The 13102-nt window shown below is 40.3% G+C and overlaps 1 protein-coding gene across 1 annotated transcript in view; it reads right to left on the bottom strand.

Moving 5' to 3' along the window:
• The window catches only part of ANKH (ANKH inorganic pyrophosphate transport regulator), a 99679-nt gene that overhangs the window by 24445 nt on the left and 62132 nt on the right, over window positions 1-13102 (bottom strand). The window contains exons 3-7 of the mRNA XM_068197007.1: window positions 10913-11031; window positions 9727-9810; window positions 7133-7303; window positions 6405-6539; window positions 3324-3416 (exon numbers count right to left, since the gene is read on the bottom strand). Coding sequence (XP_068053108.1) covers window positions 3324-3416; window positions 6405-6539; window positions 7133-7303; window positions 9727-9810; window positions 10913-11031 — 602 coding nt within the window. The remainder of the gene's footprint in view (window positions 1-3323; window positions 3417-6404; window positions 6540-7132; window positions 7304-9726; window positions 9811-10912; window positions 11032-13102) is intronic.

Here is a 13102-nt window from a genome sequence, read left to right on the forward strand (position 1 = left end):
TAAACTGACTGCAACTGCTGCTACAGTCACTGAGGGCTGAGTAATCTCCCTACTTTTCCAAAGAATAAGTCCTATTTAACAAATTCAGCTTTGAAAAAGGTTGGTAGCTCCTTCTAAGAAAACATCACATTATTTTTTTAACCTTATTTCAATGTTTGTAGCATGTTTTCACAGGAAAAAACTGGATTTGATTCCCTTTTACCACAAATTGGTACCAAATCACCAATGCAAGCATCCTTACTGATCTAATTAGACAAGCAGGTAATATAAACAAAGCTTCTGGAACAGCTGGATCCATTAATGCAGTTTAATGAACAGAACATAATTAGGACTATTAGATGTTCCACCTTGAACATCGGCTCTGTTACTCACATGGCAGCAAAGTTTTATTTAAGACAACAAAAGCCTTCTTCCATATGTCTAATATAGCAAATGAAGCTGAAGATTTAAAATTGCCTTTGGGGAACACATAAAACCAAACTAAATGGTCTGTGAAAGAAGAGGATGGGATATCAAAGCAGGTTACCATTTGGAGCCCTTAAGCAAGAGTCTGTTAGGTCATCTATTGCATTTGCCATGGGTGAACCTGTTGATAAAACCTGTACCATGACATGTACAATTATACATCCTAGATGTAACTTGGCTAGAATAGCAGTACCTGCCACAGAGTCAGCCTTCTCTACTGGAGTTACTTGTAGGAGAAATGTAACTATTGCAGATACAACTGGGGAGTGGGGCACTGTGAACCATACATTATTCCACACACATTCAGTGCTTGATGGAATTTTGCAATTTAAGGCCTTTGTTCTGATCAGTGCAGCAATTGCACCTAGATAGCCCCACGTTCCTGCCTAAATACCTGCTTGGAAGTTTGGGTGCTTGAAGATGTAGGCACCCCTAAAGCAGGAAGCCACTCTGTCTGACCTTTTTGGGAACAGGTTATGAAAACTCCCTATAAACATTTTTTTCATGCATCTCTTACTACTAATTGTGTTTCTGAAGAAATACTTTGCTTTGCTGTTAGTTTTCACAGATGTGAGGATAAGCTTTGCTTACATCACTCACCACTGTATAAATGAACTTTTTGCTGCATGGCTCAACTTTCTAACAAACCTAAAATAACAGAGAGGAAATAAAGCACACCCAAATCAAGCCATCCAAAAGGGTTGCTAAGAAGAAGTTTTCTTATTTGTTCCTACCTCCCTGCTGCTATCCCTGCCCTTGCCATACTCTGCCCTTTGCTCCAGCTCTTGACCACATACTCTTTGGTCATAACTTTTCCACATTACACTCTCAGAACAAAACACTATAGAGCAAAAATAATTCCCATCTAGTCATCAGATAAATAGCATTCACAGATCTCACAATTGGTGTTGCACTGAGTCAGGTGGCAGGGTCCATTAAGAGCAATGGCATTATCACCATATTAAATAGCTTACAGAGCACAGAACTAGCACATGCCTGCTCTCTTCCAAAAAGTTAGTAGTAACCCTTAACCTGAATGTAACTGTTAGGTCATGGGGTTGCTTTGGACACAAAGTCTCATTAAAGACTGAAGTAGGACCCTGCATCTCTCTTACAAATGTGAAGAGAGACAATGGTTTCCCTTGTGAAGACAAGAATCTGACTTCTCCAGTAGAACCACTGAAGAGGGGCATCTCAAATCCCATCAATCAGTGTGTTTCTGATGGCCATCAGCATTGCCAGCCTCCTGAATAACTGACAAAAGAAAATGGGAGTTTGCGTGCAATATACTGTTTTGGCATCTGAAAATCACAATGGACACCTTACAGGATCCAGAAATAAAACTGTGTTCCTATCTGGACTCTTCTGAGAAAGACTTATGTTAAGCAAACAAAGCTTTTGGAAGGCACAGTGACAGAAGGTAATGCATGACCGAGGGAAAAGCAATTCTCACAGCAATCTCCAAAAACCCACTGTGGGTTTCAGGTTTGGTATTTATTATCTAAAAAGTACAGTGAAGGCATATGGTTGCCAGGATGAGATACACTTTATACTACTGCTACCTCATTTTGTACATTTTATTACAAATTGCTCTTCAAACATGGAACTAAAATTCCCATGAGTACTTTTCCAGCAGTTAGAAAAACTGTACCCATCTGTGCCTTAGCCTAGCATTTTCTTCCCAACATTATCCCACAAGAGCCCTGTGAGAAGCCATCTACCTGAAATAAACAAATGGAAAAATCATGGTTTAATCCTGTCACCACTGCAGTTGTCAGTGTATCTTTCAGCAGCGAAATGAGACCTGAATTTAGGAGTCTTAATTGCTGTTACTACTGCTTGACAGTAGTGCATTTGATTGTGGCTTGCATCAAATGAGGTTAGCAGCTCCTGAGTTTCCTGTCCCAAACTATTTTTATCTTGCAATTCACTGGGTTTGCATCTGCACTTCCTTTTCAGCAGCATGGTCTCTGAGAAAGCCTACGTGTGGTACGTTATCTGACAGGTCAATTTAGTTGTACACAGGCAGGTTAGGAAGTTATGATTGATTTGACTATGTGTTGGTTTTAAATTCTCCTTGGAAATATAGTGGATGACATTAAACAGGGCTTGCTCCAGTTAAATACACTCCAGAGAAAACAAACATATTTCATGAGTATTTGGAACCAGAAAGTTCAGTTACTAATTGGTAAATAAAGGGAAGGAGAGGATCTGGCATTTGAATTCCAGAGTCACAGGACAGGACTGTTCTTTGATAACATATGGACTAGTGAGTACCAGTCATAAATCAGAGCAAAAAAGAGACTAAACAAAATCAATTTTTGCTCTGTGCTCAGTTCCAGGAGCAGTCCTTGCATTCTTACATAATTACACGATTTACCAACAAAAATCTTCATAGCCTTGGTCAGCTAAGTCAGTACTACTGAAAGAATGTCTGTTATCTGTATTAGTGTCAGTCTATGAAACACCCTTTGCTAAATATTAACATAAGCAAATGAACCCAAACCCACTTGAGAGATACCACAAAATCCAGAGCGGAGACGTGAGCTTGCTCATTCAGTGATGATACTTCATGAGAAATCACTTCATTACCTAAGTAGCTACCTCATAGCAAGGACTTTTTTTAATCCCTAAAAATACAGCACCTATCTATCCATAAGGCAGCTTAATACCTTGTAACAGAGAGCTAAGGTTAAAATCATAAATTGGACAACAGCTTGAAGCCACCAAAAGCCAATTAATTTTAACTAGATTTTAAGAAAACCTATCAGTGGAACAACAAACAGAGAGAACTAGGAGGACCACACATGCAAAACCCCACAAAAGGTATTTATGACAGCCCTAACAAGGACACTCACCTTGTCAAAAGCAGGGTATACAGCTCTGATCTCTGTCAGCCAACCATAGGGCATGTGTCCTACTGGATATGTCGCTGTCAAAATCGCCACTGCCTATGAATAGACAGAGAAACGTGAACTTCAAATCTTCAAACACAATGGTGAAACTAACATAGGGTGCTATTGCCCACCAGTATCACCACATTGACCTTGACACAATGCAAAACGAGACGAGGGACTGGAAGCTTTTTGTTTCAGGAAGACCATCAAAATGGCAGTCATTTGGCCTGGCATTTTAAGCTTAAGAAATTTTTTTGTGCCATGAAGTTACCTAAGTCAGCTTTGTCATTTCACCATCACTCTTGATACTCTGAGTTAGTAGTTAACTTGAGCTGTGGTGCACCCCATACCAGCCCAACACCTTCCTCCCATATTGCTCCTGAGTTATTTTACCTACAGATACCTGCGCAGCAGAATGCCTTGCAGCTCACAGTAATTTTGGACCATACCGCATAATTTCAATATATACATTTTACTTGGTTATCCATAAATAAAACAGCTTCAAATAAGACAGACTATAAATCAGTGGATCTCAGTGGCTGTCTGAGTTTGGACATCAATCTGACTGCTTGGAGACAGGAGGCACTTACGAGACCAAAAAAATCTACCTCTTCCCACTTTGGTGCAAATCAATGAGCACCAGACAAAAATAATTCCAGGTGAACATTTTTATTATAAGAAACAATTCACTGCCTGAAATTTTAACAATTCACTGCCCTTTTACTCTCTCATAAGTACAGTCCAAGAGGTTTATCAAAGACATAAGCTCCTCCTCCTATTAATGTATGAAATATTTTGGTGATTTTTCTGGCTGCTGAAGAAAAAGTCCAAATACATGTCCTTCATTTAGGAGGGGTGTTTATGAGCTCTTCCTGTGGCTACTTGTAAATCTACTGTCACTCCAAATTTTCTAGTCCTCAGAGCTGAAGTATGCATCTGTACTGAGAACTGCCTGACTCCCTTAACTCTAGAAATCAAAGCACTTGGGTGCCTTTTATTCTGCAGGTCCAGATCTGTTACAATCCACACATTTTGATTCATTTTACATTTGGCAATGGTAGTGTTAAGAAAGAACTTTTTAAACTACTGCTATTTCTGTTTCACTCCCAAACTTTCAAAATACCTTTTCTTGATTATCTGAGCCCATTTTCCCATTATAAATGTAACTGCTGCCTTTACTTGGTACAAACTTTGCTTGGTACAAACACAGAACCATGTATCAAGCTAATTTGTTCCCTGTGCTGTTTAAAAAGAGAGTGGAACATGAGAGGAAGATTGTGGTATAGATCTTTCCCTGCTAATAATAGCGTTAATAATGTTTAATGTACCTTGAAAAAGTAATTGGTTCAAATAAAACAAATTGGAATTTTAAGATAGTGCCCTTTTTAATTGCACACCCTCCCATTACTGTATTTTCATCAGAATTTCCATCTGTATGAAACCTAACTAGGTTAAATTGAGTAAGGAATATAAAAACTATTTTCCTTATTTTCATTGTTAAATCCAAAAAGACTCCAAAGACACAGTACCTGTTCAAGGAAAAACTATTCCACTACTATACTGTGGATGCTAGATTCTGCTTGGATGAAAGTATTAAGTTTTTAGCAGTGATTTTTTTCCAGCATTTTTCCTCAATTAGTGTTATTCCAACATACATGCATGAAAGTTTTCCTAAATGTCTAGCACCTGTGTTTGACAGATGAGAAAGGCCCCTATGAAAGCCATCCCCAAAGGGGTAGCCCAATCACCACAACTGTGCTGGCAGTCCAAACAGAAGCAAAGGGAGCTGGACAGTGCAAGTGGATTTGTGGTCCTCAGGAACATGTTACAGCCTAGTCCTTCACAGGGACTCCCTGCCTACAGTGAAAGCTGCTGCTACTATTAAATAGGGGACCTGTAAAAGTCCTGTGGATACAGATGCTCCAGACACTGATGCAATCAGTGTTGTCAGCACCTCCCTTTGCAAAGGCAATTATTTCAGAAATCAGAGAAAGTTGGGATGTGACCATTCCTATTAGTGTAAAACTGCCAGTAAATCCCCAGCTGTGACATGTATTTGGAGTCATCCTAATAGCAACAAACTGGAACTGGCTAGCCATGAAATGTGATGCATCTAAAATTGAAAGTCACTAAGAAATGCAAAACTTATCTTTGCTAACCTCTGGCTTCCCTTGTATGGATACCACTGTTAACACACAGATTCATCCCTGAATCACATATGTAAATGTGTTAAATTTCCTAAGTTCTTTTCTCACAGCTGTTTATTTGCAGTCTCTGCCACCTCCTGAGCGAGTGAAATACACTGTATTGTGTATGACAAATTAATAGCAGTTCTTTAAACTTTGCTCTTAGTTTAGTATCTTACAGCTTTGTTTATCCTATGGCTATATGCATCTAGACATCCTCTTATGAAACTGGCAGTAGAAGCCCCCCAGACTTCTTAGAGAATGGGTCAGCTTGTGGTGAGCATGGGTAAAGGCTCTGCATCACAATCAGAAATCTGTCTCCCACCAGCTCTAGGAGATTTACTGGAGTGATCTGAAATTCCTCAAGAGAAATAAGGTGCATTTCATATCCCAACCAGGAGGCAGATCTTTTTTTAATATATGCTTTTTTATGTCTCTACACTGTTCTCTGTGTGATGCACTGACTGCTAACAGTAGTTTCATTTCAGTTTGCACAGCCATAAAATATACATGACAGGAAGGAGTAGGACATAGGGCTACTGTCAACTGTTCTAAAATTTCTGGGATCTAAATACTCCAGAATATAAGTACCTATGTGAAGAGCATGAAAATCTGGGATGCAGGCACTGTTCAGTGAAAAAATTCTACTAGTCTGGTTGAGGGTGAGGTCCCAGTAGACCTGGCAGAAGGGCTCATGGTGAGAGTCCAAGCAATCTTCTTTGCAAGCATAAAAAGAGCACTAAACAGAAATGTACTTAAGACAGTTTTTTCTTGTCAGCTTGGCTGAGGAGAGAAGCACAGAGATAATGCCATGGAAATGATAATTTGCAGTAATGGAGAGCACTGCCTTTCTTACCTCTGTGGCTGCAGAACTACCACCTAGGTCCCGGGAGACAAAAAGGTTGACAATGGGCCTACTTATTCGCTGAGTTGCCAAAATTAATGCCAAAGGCCACCAGAAACTCAGCATCTTCCTTATTGTAGCTTCTCCCTGCAACACAGGGTGAAAAAAATGAAGTGTGCTTGGAAAAAAACATGCAGCACAGGACCAAAAGCACAGAGAAAGGTTTTCTGCTTTTCCCATCCATTGTCACTTTGGTACATTCATTTCAATAATTTTCAATATGAGGAGCCTAAAATATTTTCACTCAAGAGCAGTACTGATTCAAAAGAAGATGTGTCATGGATCTCAATAAATAATGCATAAGGTATCTATCTGCATAATTTGTTCTGACTACCAGACAAAGCTACATGAAAAACAATATGACATTTGAAGAAAAAGAGAAATTTTGATATCTTCTTCCATGTGAACTAAGGTGTTCATATAGTTCATGCTGTGCTGTCTTACAGCTCGGTACAGAGGTCCTTAGCAGACACATCCTTACCATAGAAGGCATTGTGTCACGTGCTGCTGCTGGAATAATTTCTACCATGCCTCTTTAACTGAAAATGTCTTTTCCCACAGGACAGAGGGAAGGCCCTTCCCATGGCCCTTCCATGCACAGTGGTTTAATGCAGTATTATAACACAAAAAAACCCAAATAAAATTATTAAGTTAAAAAAAACACAAGCATGAAGACATACCCCCATTTCAGGCCCACTTCTGTCAGGAATAACATCATGTATGTTCCTGTAATATCCGAGGCAGAGCGTGGTACATCGGACAAGTGCTCCCATGTATAAGGACAAGATTGGGATCAAGAGAGGCTCCCTGCACTCCAAATGACTGTGAAGTAAAATGGCTACAAAAACAACCTGCAGAGAAAACAAACAGATGATTAACAACTTGTCTGTGTGCTTCTCCAGGGCCAATGTATCATCTCCTGTCTGATTCCTACTAAGTCAATCTGAAACAACTTGCATGGCTAGAGTATCTATAGAAACTTTAGTCAGGATCCCCCAGTATTTGGTCATGTACATGAAAAGAACAAGAGTTAACTTCATACTCTGTGAAACAGGACTTGAAGGTTGGGCAGGTGTCAGAGTAGAACCCATAAATAGGAGAAGGCTGGCATGAAAGTCTGGCAAGGTCTCACAGCAAGCATGTGGCTGAGAGTCACCCTTCCCAGGAGAATGTGCTATTCTGATACACACTGAGGCTGGAGACATGCTTCTAGGGTCAGCATCTAAGCCCTACTTTTTTTTTTTTTTTTTTTTTTTTTGGGCAGAGTTGGGGGGGTAGCGGCAATTAAAAAGACAGATTTAAAAAATATTCACTTCAACATTTAGGAATAGGAAGTCTTATGTCAACCTAATTTTCAACTTTTTCAAGTGAAATTTCACTATTTCATTATTTGTTTTTCAGCTGAGCGCCACATTAATGTAAATTAAATGGAAACTTTCAGGATAATGAACAGTTCATAATTCAGCCTCTTAAAGAATAAATGCTCAATCCGTAAAATGTAAAGGAACTGATTAATATGATATTATTCTCTTTGTTAAGTATAGAGTGGATGAAATGCCTGTTAAATTCCAAATGACTCTGGATGGGGGGCACAACTGAAAAGCCAACTGTGTATGGAGCTGTGAAGAGCAGAACCAAGACAATCCTGCCAGGACATGCTGGTATTCAAGTGAGTTACAAGAAGTAAAATACACGTTGCTCAGGTGCAGGTTCTCTCCTTCATTGCTAGAGCTGTAGAAGTAGTTAATAAAAACCATGCTCTGCAAATGTTCCTGAGGCAGGCCACAGTGCTTATGAGGGTTTTCAAACATGCAGAAACATTACTTTTCAGTAAATAGAAGCAAAGTCAGCCACAAAGAGTGAGCACATGAAGCTACTCAAGAAAAAGTGGCTACTGCCTGTGCCCCTACTCCCTGTGTAGGGTGGATATGTAGGTGTAGAGTTCTGGGCTATGACAGCCACAACTTTTTGTGCTCTGGATTTGCTCTTGCTCTGTGTAGTATTCTGTTGAGAGAAGATGACAGGTGTCTTATTCTTCACAACCCTGGCACCCCACTCACCAACCCCTGTGGAAAGGGCATGGCCAAAATAAGAATTTGTTTCTGTATTTAGCTGTGCATGACCTGACACGCACCCAGGGTCAGGAAACTTTGTAGGTCACATTGAAACAAGAGCAGACCCTGAGGGTTAAGGTCATTTGCAGTAATTGGTATTATCTCTGGGGATTTAGTGCACTACTGTAGTTGGGCAGACCTGACAAATACAGAGTAGCAACGGACTGAACCATTCCTTATGTTTCCTTATGTTTCCTTATATTTCCTTATGGTTTAGAGGAAGGAAAATGCTATGGAAAATTGAATTGAATGCCATTGACTTCAAATTTCCTTCGATGTCGTACTGTTTTATCCTCTTTCTTATCCAGTCATTACACCATACAGCTGGTAATCGGGCAGTACAGCAACTGTTTACAGTTGCTGTTACTCTTCATTTACTAATATTTTATAGGTTTTCAAGTGAGGGCTGTATATTGGTTCTTAAATGCTGCAACACAGTGTGTATGAATGTTGTTTTTTCAGTGTGCCTAATACAAAGCAATAGGATAGTTAACACCTCTCTTTTGGAAGTTCAAAAACCATTTTGTCTTCTCTGAATCACCCAGGGGTTATCACTACAGACCCCTTCTGGAACACTTCTGAGCCTTCACCTTTTGGAACAGTAAGAAGTACTCAGAAGGTGGTTTACACTGCATTTCCTTGGATTAGACATCACATGCAAAACTGACAGGTCAGCTGGAGAATCATGCCTTCACCTCCAGCTCAGGATTTCACTGGAACTGTGCAAAGTGCTGGGGAGAATGTACACGCAGACAAAGATCTATTTCAAAGCACTCTCTCAGCCTCAGGACTGGTGGCAGCCTGTGGTCTCTTTGCCTGGCCTTTCTTTTCCCCAAATGTACACGTGTACATACAGAACTTGTTTCTCAGCCACTATGAAACAGGGCTGTGGAAGTGCTTCAGGACGTGACCCTAAGCCAAGCAGCCCTGGGAACTGACTTGATCCAATCAAGTGAGACTGTCCTAAACCACAACTGCCAGCAAATAGGCTTCACATGATGAACAGTCAGAGGGCAGCACACAAGGTTACTTCCTCTGGTGTCTTGCTTATGGAAGAGAGAGAAGGCACAGAGAGACTCTCTATACTGGAGAGTTTCTGTTTAGGAAAGCATCTGGTCCCTAACACAGTGGAAACAGTGACTTCTATGAGGAGCCTTTACCTGAGCTATGACATCTGAGATGGAGGCACATCCCACTAGGAAACTGTACTTGTGTTTCAGCAGAATCCCAGCATGGGTCCATGCCTGAAAAAAGGACAGGGAAAAGTTTGGGAAGTGATTATGATATTGTGAATGATTTGAGGTCCAAGAATGCTGTTTTCTGGTTGTTACATTGTACCCAAACAACCTGCAACACTACCTGGTGTGAGCCTGGGCAAACATTAAGCCATTAATGCAGAGAAAGTACTGCTGTATTGAGTTCCTCATTGCCAGGCTGGCAGGGAGAATAGGGATAAATTTACAGACTGTAGAGAAATTTCTGAGCACATCCAGTAAGAAAGCAGCCCTTCATAAATCGGATGCTGCACAGGATGAATTATCATAGTAAATAATCTAATAAATAATCATTCATCCGCTGGATGCACCTCTGAAGTGTAATATTCATTGACCCACTGAGTTATATTGAGTCCTCTCTGGAAAATAAAACCAACTTCTTTTTTATGATCCAACTTCTTTTTATTGTCAGCGACTGTTTCAAGCAGACAAAGTGATGAGAAAGTGGTGGAGGCATTAGCATGAGAAGGTTCTCCTTTACCAATTTTACATACAGCTAGGGGCATAAAGGAGAGCTGCCACATTTTCATGTTGTGCAGGCCACAGGCAATGAGCCTGGTGATCTGGGAAGCAGCAGCTCTCCCCATGTGTGGCTCTCTTGCCCAAGCATTTGAGATATACTGAAGTTAGCTGTGCTTGCAAAAACTGATGGTAAGAAATATCTTTTTGACAAATTCGTTTTGAGAAATTATTGATTTTACTCCTTGTGAGCTCTGCAGGTCTGGGAATGCATGGCAAATCCAAATCTTTCACCACAAATCAGAAGGAGGTCACATACAGACAAGCAGTGCAGCTGATCACAAGATGACCAGTGCCTTCCAACATGCGTATACTGTAACTCTGACAAGGCAGCTGAGGTTTTTGACATTTGTCACAATCTCTGGATGTTTAAAGTCCACTCAGATGCTTTCTCCATATAGCAGGAGATGAGTCTAGGTATACACAGAATTACTGCTTGCAAAGGACGCATCTTCTGCATACTTCAGTTTCCCATCAGGTAACAAAATTTGTGAAGTAAGGTCACAAAAAGATAACATTAAAACTAAATTTCAGTTCTGAATCAGGCACTCACCATGGCATCCATAAAAGGGAAGGCAGCAAGATAAAGGAAGGCCCTCCGAGTTTTACTTCCCACTGATTCATCCACATGGTGCAGCTTATTTATAATGTAATACCCCAAATCACTATATGCTGTAGAGAAACAAGATAAGAATGAAAAACAAAGGTTGCATATGGACTCTTGGGTGAGATATTCAGAAGTACCTGAAAGACTGTAATGCCTTGGAGCTCAGACACACATCCACTTAGCAAACAGCTGCAAGGGCTTCAGATATTGCAGCCTCACCAGCTGCTGTTTATGACTAAGAAGTGGTCTCATGGTTCTTTTTAAAGTAACCTTTGGCAGAGGCGTGATAACAAATGGCTGGACTGGGAGATGAGTATAGTAAGTGCCACATCTGTTTGCTAAATGAACACACTGGTACTCCAGAAAATCTACTGTTCCTTCATTAAATCAAGGCTCTTTGTTAGAAAAGCTTTTAAGCTTTTTCACCAGGCATTGTGTATTTCATGGGATATAGTGCCTTATAAATGCTGAAACCATCTATTATCACTGCATTCTCATGACATTACCTGTAAACCTGCCCAAAGCTCTAAAAGGATACTGTGATTTGTGATGGCATGCAACAAATCACACTCATTATGTCTCTCCCTTACTCTGCCTAATGACCATCTCTGCCAGGACCTGTCAGGACACTGTGCTTTGCTGTGCAGTCCCTGGGCAGCCTCGACCTGCCTTAGGTTCCTTCCTTATCTAGAGCCAGCATCTCCAGAGCCACAGGTCAGAATAGGGCACCTCTGGAAATCAGGGCATTCCCACTTCTGATTGCCAGCATGTTCTTCACTGTCCTGTTTCAACCCAAGACAACTTTTAGTGTTGGACAACTCTCTCTTTCCAGGCCTCTCTTCACAAAGTGTTGGGTTGAAGGGTGCACAGACATGGGAAGTCCCCACACAGCTCTCTGCAGAGCTGCTTACAGTTCTGTTTGTACCCATGTTATCCAGCTGTTTTAAAAACCTCAGAATTCTCACAATAACCAAGAATAACAAAGGTTGTGACTGGAGTCTGGACTATGGAAACAAATATAATGTACAGAGGTAAATAATCCAAATCAGTTTTAACTTCTTAAAATCTATGTTCTACACCTACACATCATTACTTGATTTCCTCTATACACTTGCAATAGCTGTTAAAAGAATTATTAGGCTGTAAGGCCAATCTCCCCCAAGGCAAGTAGTGGCAGAATTATTTATGTCTGGGGAACCTTATTTCAGTTCTGTCTTACTTGTGTATTTTCTAAGTTAACTATTTCAAATGTGAACATCTATCTAATTTTCCATTTATAACAACCCTATTATCTTTGTGCAAATCTTCATATAGGGTATTTCAGGAGAGATCCTTTTCATGCATGTAGGTCTCATAACTGGATTGAAAAATGCTAACATCAGTCATCAGATTCAATCCTCTTAGCCTAAAATTGCCTTTCATAGCTCGCAAACAATATTTGGAAGCAATTAAAGAGGACTTTAAGTTGTCATTATTTTGTGATGACTTAGAGATACAGCAGTTAAATGATTAACAGAACTGAAGACTATTTGAGTCCAAATAAGACAGTGTAAACAAGATAGTAAAATAAAAGAAGGTGGTATGACACCACTGTGAACAAGCACAAGCCTCATTCCAGATAACCAGGACTACCCAAAAGATGCTAAAAATGTTAAAAACTCCCCCATTCCCTATGCTGGTCCCTATCTATATGTCTTTCACCTGAACTATGACTGTTAGACTCACAGCCTCCAAATCCACTCAGTAAATCCCAAGTTGTTTAGCTATCTTCCTGAGGCACTCCCAGCCTTGTTTCCTTTTGAAGAGGGTTGGGGAAGAATTTTAAACCAGGACTCCAACTTTTCTTCAGTTCCAAGAAGGCAGTTTAGTCCCTTAAATGTTCAGGTGCCTGTTGCAGTTCAATCAAATAGCAAGCACAGCCTCTTTATATTTTTGCATAAATAGCCATGTGCCAATCTTCACTTGGTGTTTTGAAAACTCTCTGCTGCTAAGGGCTTTTTTTGTGTGGTAAGTCCTTGTGGAAAGCTTCTTTTATGGAAGGGCAATACATGAATGCTTCCGAATCAACTTATTTCAATGAAGGGAAGAGATCTGGAAGCTCTGTGAGGCAAGCCATGTAGGAAGGTCAGATTGATT

The sequence above is a fragment of the Anomalospiza imberbis genome, chromosome 1, assembly GCF_031753505.1.
Source record: "Anomalospiza imberbis isolate Cuckoo-Finch-1a 21T00152 chromosome 1, ASM3175350v1, whole genome shotgun sequence".
Lineage (NCBI taxonomy): Eukaryota > Metazoa > Chordata > Aves > Passeriformes > Viduidae > Anomalospiza > Anomalospiza imberbis.